This window comes from Rhea americana, unplaced genomic scaffold (assembly GCF_003343005.1).
Source record: "Rhea americana isolate MKP2758 unplaced genomic scaffold, rheAme1 scaffold_27, whole genome shotgun sequence".
Lineage (NCBI taxonomy): Eukaryota > Metazoa > Chordata > Aves > Rheiformes > Rheidae > Rhea > Rhea americana.
The window spans coordinates 6,984,711-7,005,257 of NW_028186390.1; the positions used below are offsets into that span (position 1 = coordinate 6,984,711).

General features: G+C 38.8%; 1 protein-coding gene across 1 annotated transcript in view; it reads left to right on the forward strand.

Annotated features, from left to right (window-relative positions):
* Positions 1–20,547, forward strand: part of TESK2 (testis associated actin remodelling kinase 2) — a 72,445-nt gene that overhangs the window by 46,409 nt on the left and 5,489 nt on the right. The window contains exons 4-9 of the mRNA XM_085308142.1: positions 801–947; positions 10,662–10,744; positions 12,854–12,929; positions 14,635–14,718; positions 15,856–15,942; positions 18,708–18,843. Coding sequence (XP_085164268.1) covers positions 801–947; positions 10,662–10,744; positions 12,854–12,929; positions 14,635–14,718; positions 15,856–15,942; positions 18,708–18,843 — 613 coding nt within the window. The remainder of the gene's footprint in view (positions 1–800; positions 948–10,661; positions 10,745–12,853; positions 12,930–14,634; positions 14,719–15,855; positions 15,943–18,707; positions 18,844–20,547) is intronic.

Below are 20,547 nucleotides of genomic sequence, written 5' to 3' on the forward strand. Positions count from 1 at the left end.
GGGAGTGAAATAAGAAGCTACTCAAACACAGTGCAGTTGCTATTGTGGCCTTCACACAAAGAGTAAGCCCAATATTGTTGTAATGATTTGAGGATTTTTTTTGTTTGGGGGTTTTTTGAGAAGCAGTGGAGCTGCTGTGTCTTAACCCTGAGTTATATTACTTAGGATCGTTTGTTTGCTGCTTTGTTTCGTTGTTTCTTGTAGTTGTTTCTTAATTTATGTTTAACGTAAGCTACTTCTCATGAAGGCTGCCATTTGGAGTTGGTGTAGTACTGAACATAGTGGGAAACATTGCTGACTGGGACCTCCAGATACAGTAATGAAAGAGTAATTTACAGTAATATTTTTCTTTGCTGTTATAACCTAGGAAGGTGGCATCTGGAGACTTGATGAGGCTCCATGACCTAGGCCTGGATATTCAACTTTCTCTTTGACTTCTTACTGTGTCTGAGAGCGCGTTCTTCATCCTTTTTGCCTTGTTTTCCCCACASTGAAAGGAGAGGGTGATGCTGTTTTGTAGTTGTTGCTGAAGAGTCTGTTACTACAGTATTTGAATACCATACTTAATGCAGTGGTGGCTGTYATATGCATCTTTAAAATGAATGTATTGGGAGAGGTGGGGAAGGGGCACATTTTTCAGCCTCTCTTGATCTGCAAACATCYCTCTTGGCTTAGAAAACTCTTAAGAAAAAGGTCTTTTTTAAATGTATAACTGAGGTAAGGACTCCTGTCACAATGAATTTTACATTCCTGATACTAAATTAAAAAAAATTAATGACAATGTTGTTTTTCCTTTTCAGTACATCAACTACGGTAACCTGGAACAGCTATTAGACAGTAACCAGCATCTACCCTGGACAGTGAGGGTGAAATTGGCATATGACATTGCTATGGGAATTGGTTATCTTCACTACAAAGGCATTTTCCACCGGGACCTTACATCCAAGGTACTATTTGTAGAACAAAGGAAGCTTTTGAATAGAGGTATTCTGATTATTTGGTTCTTCTCCCTCCTTTCATCAGATACGTGCTGTTATATAAAATGTGATCTCARGCACATTTTATATCGGATCTCTGAGGGAGGGCTTGGGGGTGGGTGGGGAGGACAAACAAACCTGAAACGCGGTTTATAGGATTAAAACTTTCCTCAGAACATGTTGAGTTGTTTGTGCAGAAGTCTGAGAAATAACTATGCTGAAAGTGAGTTCAGATTAGAGTTTCTCAGAAAGCAGATACAGAGTTTAGTTCTGAATTATGGTTCAGTAATGTATTTAAATCCCTGGATAATTAAGTATAACAATCTAAGGATGGTCATATAAAGATCCGAGTTGAGGAGATTATTATAATATACTTTAGAATGTCCTTGCTGTTTTGTTTCCCTACATATTTCACAGMTATTACTTAGTAGGAAGAGTAGCCTTTCATTACTAATTCGGCATTAATTATTGTCCACAGTCTAGTTTGTGCTGTCCACAGTAAGACCAAACCAGTTCACTTAAAATTTTTKGTGTTCTTAGAGGAATTGGAAAGATGAAAAATTGGATAGGAAAGAAGGAATCTATATGGAAACTGGAGAAAAGGAATCTTGTGTAAGGAGAGGAAGAATTGTATAAGAAGAAATAGGATGTCTGTTCTAGTTTAGGATTCTTCTTGAACAGCTTAATTCAGCCTTCTTTTTCTTTATAGTRTTGTGAAAATTAACTTCCATGTGGTGAAAAATCGAAACGACACTGATAAATTTCTTGAACACTAATGTTGAAATGAAGGTTTCATTTTTTATTTTTCCGAAGCATATAATGAGTTGCGAGCAATCTGAGCTTTYTTTCCTGATTGTTCTCATAACTGCATCACAAACTCTGATCTCTTCRTGATTTAAGAGTACAGGCAAGTTGTTTGTATCATTTCTGAATGCCAACATTAGTCTTTTTTGTGAATCTATAAGCTGTCCTCTRGAGTGATATTTCAGTGTCAGAATTTTTCACGGGCAGGGTTTGTCTGAACTGCTTTGGTGACTACTTATGTGGATTTAGTTGGYTGAAGCAGTTAACTAATTCGCACTCAGCTCTGTGAACAAATTACCCTACTATCACACTGTTATCTTGCAATCCATCACTGTGTGACAAGGGCTTTGCTATCCTGTGTATCTACTGCTGTCTTTACTTGARCTCATGAGATAGTTTAAGCTCATTCAGGACCTGCAACATGGAAGTGTTCCAAAACTGTTCTTGGGAGGACTTCATAATGTCACTTCAGGCAAAACCCTTCTGAAAGACCTACCTTAGGCTACGAGGAACTCTTATTTTTTAATTTAGAAAATASTTAAAAACTCAGCTCAAGATGTTGGTACCATGTGTTTCACTACTAGTCTTTCCTCTAGTTTTAGTTGAGTAATAGTTCTACTAATCTTTCCTCTACAATATCAGTTTAATAGCCTTCTGTAATGCATGTTATAAGCTATCTCAGTKTAATGTTAAACAAATGAAGGACAGGCACTTAGTCTAGAAAAAATACATTTAACTAATAGATAAAGGAAATATGTCAGGAAAGCAAAAAATGTTTCCTTGGAGGTCCTTTCAAATGAAAAGTGCTGAATTCTGCAGGTAAGAATATCAACTTTGTGAAAATGCMCCAGACTTGGAGTCATGTCAATTTGATACGACATACTCAGAAAGCCTCATGTCAGTCACTTTAGAACACACAGATAAGAGATGCAGCCTCCCCCCACCCTGGAAATATAACTTACTATTCCCCCTTTTTTCAATTCATGATAAATTTTAGTGCTTTTGAAAGACTAAGGAAACACTGTTAGTGCAAGGAACCAAAGTAACTGAGGAGAACTCTGTGCTTGCTGCTTTTATCATAACATGTGCTGTGGTGGCTAGTCATATGAAAATCCATTTCCTGAGTCCTCTGTGARTGCCTTTGTTCAGAGCTTTGCGTAATTTTATGCCATTCTTAGGAACTGCCCTACCAGTGCTTCAATGTTATCTATTGTTGAATGGTCTAAATCATTGTTTAGAAAATGTACCCGCTGGGATGATTATATGGTTTTAGTGCAACAACAAACTTACTTATGACCATGGGAAGTAGTAAATATATTTTTTTTTTAAGAAAAAAATCTACAAGTTACCTTTGGTTTACTCTTGGCACTAAAGGTAAAGTGTATCTGTGGGTCACACTGGAAGCTGCCAGGGTGGATTTGACATATCAGCTGTATTCTGAGTAGCTGACTGTACTTAATAATTTCTAGTTCCCTGATTTTTTGGGGTGTCCTGTGCACTCAGTACTTCTCTTTTCTTTGRAGCTGATGTGGATGAAACCTTAAATGCCCAAGTATTTGTGAATTTTAGTAGTATGTTGTTATATTGGTGAGATATACTTTAAATGGAAATCTGCTCTTGGGCAAATGATTCTTCTTTTGTGCAAATGTTTGTCTTTTTCCTAGCTGGCTTTTAAAGAAGTCACGTTGTTCCAAATAGCCCACTGCAAAATATTCCTTGAATATCAATTTCACTATAAAAATTATTCTGGGTGGATTCAGACCTAATTTCTGCCTTTTTCCTTGTTTCTGACAAACCTCTAATTCCTGAAGCTTCCTCTAGCAGATGACATTGTGAATGCTTGAAACTTATTCCATCAGTTATGGCAGCAAAATTGTCTTGATCTGACAACAGCATTGTGTGTGGCCATGTGCTGGTTGCATAAAAGCTGAAAGAAAAAGATGTCTTGCAAACCTCCCCCTCCCCAAAAGGAAAGAATTCTAGGGTTGAAAAAGAAGTATTTTTAACAATTAGTATATGGCTGGATGGCATCTCTTGCTACTGTCCATGTGGTGCAGTTACGAAAACTCTGTWGATACTGCAGGAGGCCACAGGGAAGAAGGGTGTGGAGAAGTAGATGCAGGTCAGTATAGTCAATGTGGCAGCCCACAGGGCATGTCAAACCTGACATCCCACTTGTGCCCTTCCTGCTGCTCTTTTCAGAGAGTGGGAGTGCTTGGTAAAGGCGGTTGTGCTGCCCGGACAGCTGATGTTTTCCCATGTTTGAGTCACAGCCCTTGGGCCTGCAGATTTGGCTGCTGTAGCTGATCGGCTGATCTGCCCTGATCAAGAGCAGCAACCTAACTTGAATCTGTCAAAAGTTAAAAGTGGTCAGAGTAGCTCTTTTCAGGCTACAGATGGTAGGTGCGTAGACAGGATGACTTGTACATTTTGTAAGCCAATACGATGTCCTCRCTTCTGACTTCTCATAAAGAGATTGGAGTAGAGCCTAAACCCACAGCTGTAGATTGGATGTGAGGACCAGGCTCCTTGGCTCGTTCCCTATCCCCATCACTACTACTGCAAGCCCTGTGAATGGTATTTTCTTCTGGGCTTATTATAAGGTGTGCAAAGGAAGATTTGGCTCTTAGAATCAAGAGGCTTTTCTTTCTGTTTCAGCGATTTTGAAGTAGGTCAGGTTATGAATTTTAACTCTGACAGCCTTGGTCACAGAAGATGCAGTTGTTAAAACAGAAATCATGAAGCAAAATGTTGGAGGTGTTTGAATAGGAGCCAGCAGACTATGATAAAGTTTTTCTTAATCTGACTTGTTTTTGCAACATTCTGTCTGTTATTGCCTKTAGTTTAAATATTGTGTTTGGGAAAGCAGAGAAAAGAATTGTCCAAAAAGAATATAAGAAAATTCTTTTGTACCTCACCCCTCAAAATAAATGTCATTACTATGCAGAGTTCTTTCACGCCTCATTTTCTGCGCTATATTCAAACCCTGCTCTGGACACACTGTAAATTTCCTTGGGAACCTACAGCAGTGACTGCTGTAGTATCAGTGAATTTATTTTTATAGTATCTCTGAGATGAAGGCAATGAACAAACTCTGTTTTACCAGTAACCAAGAATATTGGTGAATATTAGGTTTGGGTTTTAAGGCTATGCTTGGACTATTTGGTATTTTACACGTGTTTTTAAGTTCAAAGTAATATGCTCACTGACCTTGGGGGCAGTTAGAAGKGTACTGCACTTAGAAAATAGTCAAGCTTGACCCCTAGAGGCAGAGAGAGCACAAGATTAGCAAGAGTCTCTGAAAGGTTTTGTTAAACTAGTTTCCTTGTCACAGAATCCTCCTGTGAAGGGCGGAATCCAGATCCTGGGGCACTACTGCGACTGTCTTAACCATGAGGCTGAAGACTTTATCTCAAGCTCAGTCTTTCCTTTTCATCTTTTCCTGGCCTTTCTTTCACCTTCTTGTGTCTGAGGCAAGAGTGGCAGGAGTCTTAAAACACATGGGTGCCCAGTGGAAAATTGGCTGTGTGATCATGTAATTAAAAACGTTACCTTAATGCATATGCTTAAGCAGAAAGACAGTAAGTTTTCAGAAAAAGTTTTGCTTCCCATCTTTTGAGTGCAACATTAATTTTTTGATATAGGTTATTTTGTGCACAACTTTCTACCTATTTAAAAAAAATGGGTGGAAAAATAGCAATGGCATTTTGCAATTCATTTGAAGGATTAGAACCTTGAGATTGATTGCAAATATGTTTGCTTTAATTCTGTAATTAATACGTGGAGTATTACTAATTAGTACTACTGTCAATAGTTAGTATTACACATAGCTTGTTTTTGCCATGAAGCATTAGTAGGGAGAAGAATAAGAACGCTTCTGGGCAGAGAGAAGGGACTATCCGCTAGGAGTCTGCCCATTCCTCCAAGGCTGATCATATCCAGTTTGTGTCTGTCTGGTCCTTTCTGCCCACCTACAGTGCCAGCTGCCATCCAGGCTTTGCATCCTTGTTCCAGGACTTTACCTTTTCTTTTTGCTCCAAGTTCCTGCCCCCAACCTTCTTTCTTTCTTTCTTTTTTTTTTTCTTTTCCTTCCAAAACTTGCTGGTAACCCAGATCAGATATCCCTTTTCTAGGTTTGTTCTCCAAAGCAGCTGAATTGTATTAGCTGAAACTAAAAACAAAACAAAACTCAGTATTAAAAGAAAAAAAAAACTGAAACAAATGCCTTTCTGTTTGACAGAATTACGAACAGTTGAAAACAAGGGTTTATAATCAATAGTAGGTGGCAAGCAGTCTTAGGGAGCATTGTAAGCTCCACTGATGATAAAATCTGAAGAAATTTAATCTCTAGGCCTATGTATGTGTTTGTGCGTGTGTGTATTTATATTGTTGCCAACATACGCTTTCAGTTCACAGTAAATGTGTAATGCTCGCCCTTCTTTGAGAGAGGAGTTGTCTCTTACTGTGGGACAGGCATCCGAGTAAGCAGTTACTGTAGACTGATGGAATATCGATTCACTGCCTTTSGGCTTGAAATGAAATACCCATACTACTTACCATGTGTGCTGTTTGCTTGTTTAAACAAAATAAAACTCAAGCAATGAACAGAACTTTTGTCTGATGCATCCTGTATTTGCTGCTGCTGTTGTAAGGTCCCCTTTGTGCTAGAGTAAGCTCCCGCCTGGATATTTTGCACTGCAGGGGAGGGCTTGCACTGCAAAAAATAGCTATTGCAGTTGATTAWTCAGATGATAGTCACATTAGTAAACCCTTACTGGTGATTGGGACCCAATTGGAGCTTGTCCTCTAAACAAACTGGTTTTAGTTTACAATATTAGATAGATTTTTTTTTAACTTCCTGCTGTATATCTAATYGTCAAAGGTATTTCTGTTAAGGGATAGCACTTTAAAAGCAGCTGATACATCCCAATTGATCTTTAAGTATTTAAATTCTGTAACAGTTATCAGAGGGTTGCAAATGAGACTGCAGTAGCATTCTTTTATTTTCTCGTGCACGATAAAATCTCTGAAGAGTTAAGTTTCTAGGTCATATTGAAAAATAAAACGATGGAGTTTCTTCATCTAAGCAACTTATTTTTAACTCTGAAACTCTTGAGTCTATTTTGGTCTTTGTTTATGTAAAAGGGAGAGTAGAATATTGCATTTGTCTTAGTGGGATTATGCTGTGCAAAGCAGATGTTAAGCTCCTGTTACATACAAAGGGGGCTTTATGTTCTTTCACATCTGTCTCTGCATAAACAGCTACGTTAACTCTTTAGGGCTCATGTGTAGAGCTCCTTGCTTTTATTATGGGACTGTCTCAGGAAGGGCTGATGGGTGCCCACTTAGGAAGAAAAAAAACTCTTCTCTCTGACTGTGTGGGCTTCTAGAGGAAACAGCATGCCTCTACAAAGGTCCAACAAGAAAGCTTGGGGAGTTCTTCATGTTGTATTGTGTTGCAGTTTATCCAAATAGTGCAATGGTAAGTTGGATGCGTTTTTCTAAAGCCCATGTTGTAAAACTGCTTGGCACTTCATCTCACAGGCTGTTCTTCAAGCTTTCCTTTCYGCTAGAGAGGGGTTTGAACTCCTGTGTTTCTGTGCCAGATTCCAGTAATGAAACGTCTTCATACCAAAATGATACACACATTTCTGTCTTTTTTTAGAAACTGAGCAGTAGCGCTTTATCAGTAGTAACAGTACAGTGTGGTTTATTGTACTATTTTTACTAAAATACCACCTCTAGCTTAAATTTAAGAGCTTTTTTGAGCCTTTTAGTCTCTAATGAAGCTTTACCTCTTTTTGATCCTGATTTATATTGATAGTAGAATGTGAGCGCATAGAAGTTTATGTCACTGAGTGCACGTGAACTTACTGTGTGCTTTGTCAGTAGCCTTCTTCATGATTTGCATCTTAAATCTGGCAATTAAGTTACTTGTGCTGTGTATTTGGTACACGGTTGCATAAAGGCTTCACTAGAACAGGAAGGATGGAGGAGGGGGGTGGTGGTTCTTCATATAGTCCCCCTCAGCACAGAATGGTGCATCGCTTTCTGCAAAAGTTTGTCTTGAATGAACAGCATAGGCTTGAAAGGTGACATCTAACCGCACTAGTTTAAGTGGAAGGGCTTTACTTCTGATTTCAGTAGGACTAGCCGTCCGTCTTTTGGGGGTTCCAAAAAGTTGGTGCTTAGCCACATAAATTTGCACCAGTTGAATTAAATCAGTTTAGTATTACTATAGTGAACATTTGTAGTGTCACTGCCATTTTGGCTAAGTTTGGTGCATGTCACCTGCTCACAGCTGATTTAAGTGTAAACAAGATAATCATTCTTGTCCTGGAATACCTATCCTAATGAATTTAAATTCACACTCAGTGCCTCTTTCATATGTAGGCGGAAGTCTGACTTCCACTAATAAAAGGGAAGAGTTTTGCTTCCTCCTTTGCCATTTAATTTTGTGCAGCCCATCACAGCTGAACTGTTGATCAATGCTGCACAGCAGAAGCGTAGCCTTGGGCTTCCCCCACTGCCTTGCCATGGCGTGCCGGTCTCTGGCAGGTCTCCGGGAGCTGAAGGAGCTGGCAGACACAGCGGGTGTCATTTCTGTTTGGTTTCTCAGCAGGCGCAGCTCCTCCTGCTCGAGCGGCAAGGGGCTCGGAGCTGTCAGGAAGCATTATGGGGCAGCTGGATTGGATGTTGCGTTGGTTTAATTTATGAATTATCTGGGAATAATCTACTTGTGTAACAGTTCAGTGCTGCACCTGAGAGCTGAGACTGCCTGGGGCTGCGAGGGGGGAAGGTTATTCATCTTTGGTTGGTGGTGTATTTCTGTCAAATGGGATGTGATATATAATGTTAAGAAGCTGCAGAAGAATTTGCTGTCATGTTTATATTATATTTAAGCCTTCTTTCTGTATTAAAGCAGTCCTGTAAGTTACTACGTATCTTCAACTCGGTAGAAATATTTCTGTGGATTTTTAATTCCAGTGAAAACAGTTCTTAGTCTGAAGTCAGATGTTCCCCTGCATCATTTGCAAAACAAGAGTTACTGGGGAATAACCCTAATACACAAAAGCTAAAAGGTAAAGTGAACTGCTGCAGTCTTGCTACTCAAACTGAGCAAAATGTAAATAGTCAAATGCAGGAAGGAAATCTAGTTTTTAGAAGTAGTTCTTCTGTGAATCATAGAACTACTTTTTTAAATGTCAAATTACAGATCATCTTTAACTGCTGAAAAATCAATGGTAGAAAATAATCTGAGATTTTGCTGCATAAACTAGTATCAGCATTTGTGCACACTGTGAAGTCTCTGGTGTCCTCATATACTTGTTTCTGTGGGGAACACAATAAAATTCCACGTCTGTTCGAATCATTTTAGTAAGATCTTCAGYGGTGTTTTATTCTACTTGGATTTAAGTCCATCTTATAGGGAGCAAATGTTTAAACAGAGGCAAGCTGAATGAACGTGCTCTTTGATAAAAGATAAAAGGTCATAACAGAGAAGCTTTACGGGTCTTTGGGCAACTGTGATTGATTTAACTTTGTACACATTTATGAATCCCCAAACTAGCTGTACTTATTATACTTGAGTCATGCTAAATAAACAGAACTTTGCACCTCAGGAGCCCAGGATGCGTTTTCTTTACGTGATCACAAGAATGGCTCATTTAACCTTTCAGTTGGCAGGAAGAAAGCTTGTTTGTGGCCTGGGTCACACTCATCTCTGAATATGCAAAACTGATGACTTGAACTTGATCTTTTTGCCAAGGGACCCACTTTTCTTAGTAGCTGCGTTATATAAACAAGCTAATATTCTGGGGTCAGTGAGAGGCTTTTGTACATCCAAGCACAATAAAACTAGAAAGTGTGTTTCCAGCTGTTTAGCTAATTAATGGAGGGTACCACTCAGTAGTTGTCAGCAGTGGCTTTGCTGCCTGTCACTATTGTACTGGCTGCAGAAGGATATGAAGCAAAGCATGTGGTAGAGGAATGAATTCTGACTTCCCTACTCTTTGCAAGACCGAAAAACCGAGGGAAGTCAGCTACTGATTCATTTGGTGAGAAGCAAAAACATGTAGTACTGGAATAGTCAAAGCATGTTTTTCAGGGTTGTAAATAAATAAACAAAATTAGTAATACTCTGCATGTGATATGATCCTGCCGGATTTGAATCATCTGAATGTGTCCTTAAGTTGCCCTTCCTCCTAACACTGGAGGGGGCACTTGAAAGGAAAAGGTGGACAACTCTTTCCTGTTATCTGTTTTGCTTAAATCACGCTTTATGATGTGCTGTAGAATAAAGAATTTGATTTGAGACTTAAACACATTTAGAGTTCCCACATCTTCTATTTTCTAATGGTAATCTATTGCAAAGCAATGAGTTCCTTTCATTTTTAAGTAGGTAATGTAGCAAAGCATACAAAGGCATTTAGAATCTGCTCTGATTGTGTATTCTGTTCAGGCCCAGGCAAACTATAAAGGGAAATTTCAAGGACTCATAGTGAACAGCATATATTGCATATTTTAACAGTAAAGGGGTTAAATCATCTTAATTCTTGCTAGAATCTAGCTGGATATGGGCTGCCTGTGGCTGCCTGCTGCCTCAGCAAGTTTTTAAGTGGATTATTAACCAAGTGTAAGGCTGTTTGCAGCATCTGTAAGTTTGACAGGCATGTGATTGTGCAGGGGAAGGGGGCAGGGAGGGTAGGGGGAAAGGGGTGGTTGCTTTCAGACAAAAGCTTCTCATAGATGAATGTCTTTCAAACAATATCTTGTGATCTTGTTCTAAATTTAAAATACATAAAACAAATGGAATGAATTTCATGCTCAGACAATAAATCTTTTGGGTTTTTTCTTTCTTTTTTTCTTTTTCTTTTCCAGAACTGCTTAATAAAACATGATGAGAATGGATACTCAGCAATAGTGGGGGACTTTGGTTTGGCAGAGAAGATTCCTGATCACAGGTATGTGGACTAATCAAAATACAGACAGTTGCACTGCCCACTGCAGATCAGAAGCTGTAGTTAGCTGAATCCCTGAGGCCACTATTGCATTCTGATATACAATTTGCAGAAGACATCCTCAGTCTTCAGTCTAGAGCTGTGGGCTGAATGACCAGTGTTCCAGCTGTAATTAGGGCACATTTCAGTAGATTTAGTGGCGACATTTGTTCTTTAAAAATGTTCCAGTGATTAGAGGATTCAGTCAAGCTTTTCAGTAGATTTCCTGAGCAGGTATTTGAGATTTTTGGAAAGAACTCTCCAGCATTCTGGATTGGGATGATTTTATAATAAAGCTCCTCTTCCTTGACTGTAAACACTTACAATTAGCACCTTCCTATTTTCATAGACAGTATTTAGTGGCATTCCCTTTTTTATTTTTTTCCCCTCTCTATTCAATTTTTAGGCTAGTTGTTAAGGTCCAGGTTTGTAACCAAAAGATATTAAAAAATACTGCCTAAAAGTAGCTCACCATTTTGCTTTCCATGGGGTGAAATTGTGATCTTGGCTCACTTGAGGAATGCACAGGTGACTGTTACAAGCCATTGGTACAGTTGGAAATGGTCCTTTTGTCTTCCCTCCATTAGGGAGATCAAAGACAAGGATTTCATTGTTTTCACATCTGTACACTGACTTGTGTATTTCAGAATATTCTGGCTGTGAAATGTTCTATCAAATTTTCTTCAGTGTCTGCTTCTACTTAAAATAAATAATAGTTATGGCTGCAAAGAAAACAGTGAAAAAGGACCCCAGCTATGCACTATTTGTTTTTAATTGCACATCTCCCAAAGCTATAGCTTGGGAGGTTCTGAAAGTTTGTATTTATGTTAATGAGAGATTGATCCAAAAGCTTAACAAAACAAACATTTTCCAAATTACTCATAGCTTAGTAGGAACTACCAATGTTTGTCTTGTATACTTCTGTGAAATCTTTGCCTTTTCAGATGATGAAAGCTTCAGCTGTATTAATGCAAAACCATCACAAAATCAGGACAGCCACAGTGTGTTCTTAATACCCATTTTGAGATCTCCTGAAAACTGAGTGTGTAGTAATAGTTCTAGTAAAGATAGCTTGATATGGTAATAAATAACATAATACAGTTGTTATAGTAGCCATCATTTGGGTTTGATATTGCCTCACCTCCATTTCCAAATGCTGTCATGTTATTTCCAGTTTGCTGGCTAGTGAGCCACTGTATTTGAGGCCTTCAGTGGTCTTGTCTTTAGAGGTGTTCATTCCTTGAAGGTCAGGTGGGGGACAACCTTAATGCCTCTAAAGAATGCAGTTTTCAGCCATATGGGAACATGGCAGATTTTTCAAATCAGCTGCATCCTGAGTACTTTTCATTTTTCTCTATCAAAGGTTTAATCTGATCAATTTTCACATTTTTAAAGAAATAATTTTGCAAATCTTTCAAAGAGCTACTATAATTTTATCATATGTGCTTCAGACTAGACAAGTTTTTTTTCTGTAATAAACACAATTTTCTTAAAATCTGGGCATGAAAATCAAGACTAATTCCCAATAGCTGGCTGTGCTGAATACTTTYTGCTAATAGAGCTGCTTATAGATATATGCGTGGGGATACCTGCATATACTGCTGCATTAATGGAGAATTTGACATCTAGCCAGAAACTGATCTCCATATAAAGGAGGCTACTTCGCAAAAAGTTCAGAAACTAGGCCTGTGGCCTTACCAAAAAAAACTCAAAAAACAAAAAACAAACCAGCCCCCCTCCCCCCCAAAAAAACAGACTTAGAAACTGGAAATACAATAAATTGTTTGAAGAAATAAAAGAATGTTCCAGTGACTCCAGTGGGATACCAATGTAAAATACAGTATGTTATGGAACCCACTTGTATAGACTTTCCTTTGCTGGAAATTTCTGCAGATACTTGGAGTTATGGAAAGTGCTCAACATCACATGAATTAAAGAATTTCCCTAATGGTTCTTCTCTCTGTCTCTCTCTCTCTGTCTCTGTCTCTCTCTCTCTGTATATATATGTGTGCACATTTATCTAACTATATGTATGTATGTGTGTGCACATATATACATATATATGTGTAATAGTGAGAAGTTACCAGTGGTGGGTTCACCATTCTGGATGGCACCAGAAGTTCTCAGAGACGAACCTTACAATGAAAAGGTAGGTACATGCAGGTGGATTTGAGTTGTCAGATGYTTCTCCTCAGTACCTGTATACAAGATCTAGGATTGTCATAACTTAAAAGCTGTCACCACTATTATTGGTTATATTCTTGTACTCAGTAGGTGACTCTGACTAAGGGAGAATGTGGGAAGAAGAGATAAGGGAGAAGGGAGGGGGGGGAGACGCATGCATAAATAAAATTACCTTTAGTGTAATTAATTGTTAAAAAATTCCCATAAAAAAAAAAAAAAAAAAAAACACGTAGCTAAGCCTTTACCATATTTTTGCCTAATACAACTTAATATAATCAGGTCTCATGTGAAATATCTGGTGACACTTCATTTTTTTGTTTGTTTGTTTGTTTTTAAATAGAACTGTGGTTACTTTCCTGACTGTAACTTAGTGAAAACTTGGTAGAAGCAAGAAGTCTTTGTGTAAAGTTGTAAAATTATTTTAATTATGAAAAAAAGGACAGTTCTCAAAGATAAGATACCTAAGTAAAAATTTCTCCAAAGGAATTTCTAAGTTTTCCTATTTGTGGCGTTGGGAAATGTTTTTTTCTGAGGAGGACCAGATCACACTAGATTTTAGAAATAGTATTTTGAGTCAGGCTCTTCTTTACACAGGCTTTTCTCTCATTAGTGCAAAGACATTCTCTAAAATGCAGGCAAGTTTAGTGCTACAACTGTGACTTTCTGTGATAAAACCCACATCCTGCACCTTTTTTGCCAGCAGTTGATAATCTGTTTAATTGGGGGAAATTGAGGGAAAGCAATAGCTACCTCAGTAATGAATGTAGTAATTTCAAAGCTTTGTTAAGAGTTCCCGTTGACCCAAATTATTAATAATAATAATAAAATCTATCGTGCCATGTTCTTTACTCACCCTAGGACATGGAGGACTAAAGAAGATAGAAGCGCTCTATCAACATGAGCGCTGGCATATAAGTTTGCCTGATATCTAAGGGGTGAGGGAGGCAGGCTCCTGCTCTATAGGTCTGCTTTCCACGTCTCCCTAATTTTTTTTTACTTGCTAAATTCAGATTGTGGGACTCTGAGGAACTAGAATTGTGCAACTCCAGGTGCATCCTGATAAGTGATAACTGAGCATCCTGGAAATTTCCAGAGGCTGATTTGATGCTAGCGTACACTGTTACCAGATCTCAGGCTTTGGGAAGGACACCGTTTTCTCCAGAGATGCTGAAGAGTGAGAAGAGAAAAATTTAATCCCTTTTTAAAAAGGGCATTAACCTTCTGGATAAGCTGTGATCATGTGTATTCTAAACTGCTCTCTCCAACCCCAGTGATATATTAGGCATGTCGTATTTTGGCTATGTTTTTAATTACTCCCATCTGTAAGACATCAAATACAACTTTACCGTTCCTTATTCAGGGAAGGAATTATGGATTTTTTGTTTGGTTATTTTGACACTGCTGAAGTAAGAACGGTTTGAATATTTCTCTGTGTATGTGAAGGTTTTAATGTTACCGTTGCTCTTTGTGCAACAGGAGCACTTTACTGTGAGTATGTTTGCTCATGTGGAAAAGAGAAGTTATGTTACGATTGTTTGGTGGTTGCAGGCCTCGCGGTGTTGGTTTCGTTGTTCACAATAACCACTTGGGGTAAGGAGAAACTCAATGGCAGATAAGAATGCTGAGTATTCATAGCTGAACCATGCGGCTATTTATTTTTCCCCCCTCAGGCGGATGTGTTTTCTTATGGCATAATTCTCTGTGAGATTATAGCAAGAATACAAGCAGATCCAGACTATCTCCCTCGAACAGAAGTAAGTGGTTACATTTATACATTGGTGGGAGGTTGTAAATATCCTGTGATAATGGCTGGCATTTAGTGCTTTTTGGCACAGCTGCCAGAGATGATGACAAATAGGTGTTACTTTAGAAAGAGACTCTAAAAGGCCTTTGTTTTTCTGTGCCATTACTGTAAGAAGCTCCATCGAAGATGTTTTGATGCAGGCTCAGCTTTTGTGCCCAGCTAAAACCCTCATGGAGAATCCTTTCAGAAGCCCCAGACTTTCCCCTGACTGGCAGAACGTTGAGAGCGTTGCAGTGACCTTCCTTCCGTGGAGCGATAGCTCTCGGAGACTTCTAGACCTGTCAAATTCAGCAYGGAGCACTTCTGGCACTGCATCCTCTAAGCAGGCTCCCCGTGCGCAAGGGGCAGGAACTGCGTTTGGGCTCACCCTTATTTTAGCGTAGTCTTTACTAAGCACTGTGGATCTGATGTAAAATTGAAAAATCAAGGGAGACTCTTCTTCAGCTGGCTTTAGGTTGGAGAGACCTMATCTGTAAGGTACCTCTTGACCTGCTATGTTGTAGTCTTTCAAATTGTCTCTCCCTCTCCAGTTCTGAAAATGCAAAATGGCTTAGGATTTGAAGTGCAGTGAATAAGAAACCCATTTGTTTCTCTGCCTTTCAGATCCTGTGTATAAAGGTGTAAGGAACTGGTTAATTCGTATTACTGATCTAGTAGTACCATCCACTGRAAAGTTAACCATTTTTATTGTTAAATTTTCATAATACCCAAGTGTCTGGTTTTGTAGCAGGCTTTTTGATTTACACTGTGGAAGTAACCATGGTGAAACATTATAATACAGAAAACCACTTCCAGAAACACGCAGATAGCACTTCAAGTGCAATGAATTGCAGTTAATGCCCKAAAGAACGATGGGCTGTGAAGTCAAATAATTCTCTTGGTATTTTATATCAAATAATCCTGATAGGGAGTGCTGCACTTCACTGCATGAAGTTTTCTCGAAATCCTCTCTCTGTGGCTGCTCRGAGATGGTGTTTATGGTTATTCCTGATAACTTCATGGCAGGAGCTGAAAAGAAGATGCTTTGGGCCAGATAGCAGACCTCATTTATATCTCTGCACTCTGTGCTGTTTTCRTTTTTGTACAGAATTTTGGATTAGATTATGATGCCTTCCAGCACATGGTGGGAGACTGTCCCCCTGACTTCCTCCAGCTGGCCTTCAACTGCTGTAATGTGAGTATCCTAACTGAATGGAAGGGGCAAAAACTGGAGTTTTCTCTTTGGCTTTTGAAAATAGAGCTTAAAGCATTTACAGAAGAAACTGAAGTGTTTAAGCAGCATACGTTCTGATAACCCAGCTCTGGTTTTATGTTGGCACTGCTGCTGAAAGAAACAGCCTCATCGGTTTGTACTCTTGATAGAAATTTTTGCCCCTGAGCTCTTTCTTCACCTTCTGTTGGTACAAATGCTTGCACAAGGGAAGAATGCTGTAAAGGTGTGAGTGTGAGCAAGTGAGTGTGAGGGGCACTGCAGCTCTTGACACAAGCGAGTGTAAAGGGATACTGAAAGTGTCTGTGGAACTATAGCCTTACTCTGGACAAGCTGTTCCTCTGATTTCACCTTAGTACAGTGGAGCTCACTTCACTAAGGCACTGGTATGYCTGACTAATGTTTATGAAATGCTTTGTCTGTGAGAGCGCTAAATGGTTTGGCTAGAGCTAGGCTTTGATTTGGGAAATTTCAGCTCCCAGCTGTAGTGTCCAGAAGTCACACTGCATCCAAACACATGGCACATGATTAAAACGATTTTTTTTTTCCAGCACAGGTGAAATTCAATGTAAAACCATACTAGTGAAGAAAGAAGTGACTTATTTTATATTCTCATGTAMGAATTTGCTGTGTTCAGAGAAGAAGGTCTTCTTCCTGAGAGGCCATCATCAGATGCACTCTCCTGCATAATAAATGTCCCTTCCCTGAGTTTTGCTAGGAGCCTAGTTATGCCTTGAAGAAACTGGAAGCAACTGCCTTTCTAATCAAGCCATTAATGTGCTGGTTGTAGTGTGGAATGTGTAATAATTCACTTAGCAAAGATGCTTTCATGTAAGGAAAAAGGTGCCAAACAGATAAGGCTTCCTTGTATCTTTCTTATTAAGCATGTTGTGCTTTGGTAATAGGTGATCTGTGCATCAGTCGTCTTAGATGGGGCCATTTATGTAATGTTTTATTATTTAAGAGATAATAAACAGTAAACTATTGCTCAGCTGATCAGCTGAACTAAATACGCAAAACCATGAGGTTTTGTAAAGTCAAGAAACATTTTAGGGCAACCTAAGAAAACCAGTAAATCCAGATGCCTATGAGTATTACATTAAAAGTTCTTTGATATGCTGTTGTAAAGTGTTTTTAAAAACAACTACTTGTAAGGAAGTCTAAAACTTATGGTTACCCCAGTATAAGCATTCAGGCTTATAAATGTAATCTTGTATGATCATGCAGAAAGCATAGCAGCATGAGCTGAGCTGTGGGGACTTGCAGCCCTGAGGGAAGAACCTTCTATTCCATTTGAGCAAAACCTGCAGTGCTCAGGATACAAGAGACAAAAGTTGCTCCGAGCCACTTTTCCATTGCTGCTGTTGTCCTGGATCCTGCCTAGCACAAATGAAAATAGCCAGAGAGCTGTTCTAACTTTCGGTAGCTTGCAACAGCCTTCTAAGATTCACAGATTGGTAAAACTGTTGGAATATAGAGAGCGTGCTTTCGTGTTGCCCCTGCCCTACCTTTTCAGTGGGATAGGGAAAGCAGAAAAAGACGTTTTCCTATGCCAGGAAATTCCAGCTGCTGCATTAGAGCAAATTTCTTGCTGCTGTGTGCTCATCAAAGCAAGTGTATTTTATTTATTTGTTTATTTTATTACTACACATACAAATTTTAAACCTTCCCCCTGTGTTGGAAGGTATTTTGGCATTGGCCATGATACCAGTTCTCTTCACGTAGTTTCACCTCCTAGGACCTACAAGGCAGAATCGGGGGGGTCTTTGGGGGCTGTTTGTTTACAAAGCACCACTGTTCCCTTTGTATTAGGGGCGAGATCTGTCTGGGCCTGTCTGTTATGAAAAAGTCTTTAGAAGGCTGCAGAACAGGAATTGAGTCAAGTGGAATCTTTTTTAGTAGTGTAATGAAGCTAACATTTAGCTGCCAAATTAGATACTGCTACCTACAGTAGTTATATGTAACATGTATTAAGGGTTGTATGCAGAATGATGAAATAAATGCCTTCTAAATTACTAGTTAAACTAAGCTGCTTGCTTTCTAGTATAGCTTTAATGTCAGGCTTTGTTTAAAGGTCCATTTCTACTGTATTACTTTGTCCAGTTATATAACCAATCTTGTTTCCTCACAAAATAGACCAATATACTGAGTACTATGGGATAATTAACAGAAGCAAAGATAAAACATTTTAGACTTTCAAATCTGCAGTGCCATTTACATGGATTTTAATTAAAGCCATGAGGAGATTAGGCGAAAAATTACAAGATTTTAAATAATTACACCACCAAGTTGTTCTGTTTTAATTCTTATTGTTTCAGGCAGTTTTTGAAATTATACTGATACATAATTTCTGACTGATAACTGGAGTCCAGAAAAATCTTGAACTGAGAAAGCTTTTTTTAAAAAAAAAATAACAAAAAACAACCCCCAGATCCTCTTCCAAACCCTGAATCTAGCATCTTCCTACCTTTCATTTTAAAATGTGTCCTCATCATAGAATGCTGACAGCTTGGTAATGAAATGTGAGAGAGAGAAACTGGGACGCAAGATGACTTATTCCCATTCCCACCCACTCCCCCTCCCCTTTTTTTTTCCTCAGTGACAACACACTTAAAACACAGTCTTGAATTTCCTCAGTTCCTTCAAACTGTTCCCCTCTCTGTCAAGCATGAAACTAGAATAGCATGGCCAAACCCACATGAAATTCTGATTTGTGCGTGTTTTCACAGATGGATCCAAAGTTGCGTCCTTCATTTGCTGATATTGTCAAAACACTGGAGGAGATTTTAAACCGTCTGAGAAATGAGGAATCGGAGAGAGAGAGAAAAATTTTCAATCTTGACAACAGTGAAAGAAAGCCTAAAGGTAGGTATCCGCATTAGCACAAAGGTTACTGCAAGCTGATAGTGAGAGAGTTCAGTGTTCACATTTTGAAGGTAGGGATTTCAAATGTGTGGTGCTATTTACAGTTTATGAATTATATTACCTTAAGCCTGAAAATGATTCTGGAAAGATTCTGTGCACTCTGCAGTGCAGAGCGTCCCTTGTGAAGGAACGGATAACTGTTCCATAAAAGTGCCTCAAAAGTTCCTGTCCACAAGCTCTGAGGGGAGATTCAGGTGGACAGTGGTCTATAAGTTGCTAAAGGTGCATGAAGATTCAGTAACTGTTGCTTTGTCCCTGCCACACACAGTATGTATGGAGAGTGTTTTTGGTGTGTGTTACATTGAACACTTAAAAGCTACTTGAAATTTCATCAGGATGAAGAGCAGAAAAGATGAAAGAATGTTATAAAGTATCTAGATACTGTGAACCACTGGGGAACAGATCAATCCCAGGTTTACTTGGAAATGCTGTATAGTCTTGAAGGCTTTCTTTAAAGCTGTCTAGTGCCACCTGGTGTGAGGAAGAAACTGCAAGCATTTTTTTTTTTTTTTTTTTTGGTAGGCTGGGGAGCTGTCTGACTGAGGTATCTTCTGTGTTAGTCGACTTCTGGCTTTAGATACTTAGAGAACAGTATAAATAGTTTCTCATATATACATCTATAATCTTAAAGTAAATTCTGTATTTCAAGCCAGATAGAACATATGCGTGTTGTAATTCTCCTCCATCTGGAAAGCATCTGGAAGAGATGCAAGTTAAAAGGAAAGGGTATTCTTTTCTCTTTCCTGGCATGCTCCCTCTGGAGCACCTCTTGGATTTGCATGTCACTCAGTGTTACGTGTTACAGTTCTTTGAGTTGCATAGTCTTCCCTGAGTGGAGCACCTAGTCTCAACTGGCAGTATGTACAGGGAAAAGCAGAAATCCACATGTGCTCATTCTGCAAATGTTTATTAAAAGGAGGTGATCTCTTCTTCCCATCCATTCAGTTGTCATTGCTCTACCACAGCATTAGAAGCACATTGAGAACTAGTAGCAGCTGGATGTWCCACTCAGTGAGTTAGCATCTTTTGCTAAACACTATAATTTTCCCATCCTGTTCTAATGATACAATTTCTGTATATATACGTACACACACACATGCACACACGTATATATTTTTGTCTGAGTATGTGTATYTATGTAAATAGATACATATATATACACATATATGTGTGTATGTATATACTTAAAAAAATCTAATTCTTACACATTAGAGTCCAAACTCCTGTATATTTGCAGTTTCTGAATTAGATGATGTACTGAATCGAGCCCTGGACGAGATTTAAACTCTTCATGGTATCGGGGGAGCATTCGTTTTTGTCTTAATTTTTTTCCCATCAGGGTGAAAACTTCACTTACAATTCCTTTGATAACCATGTTTTGTATGGTTTTATGGTCAGTATCATCAACAGATTTTGGGCAACCTCTACTGGAAGTCAGGATGATAAATCTAGAAACACGTAAATTGTTTTCTTCTTAAGACCACTACATACCCGTTCTGCCATTCAGTTTACTGGCAGCAAAGAGGTTTGAAGGGGTACTAAAATACAGTGTTTGCATAGAAGGTGGAAGAGAGGACTTCTTCATTCATATCACATTCTTGTACAGTTTTTCCTGTTTTCTTTCATGAAGACAGTACTGCCTTG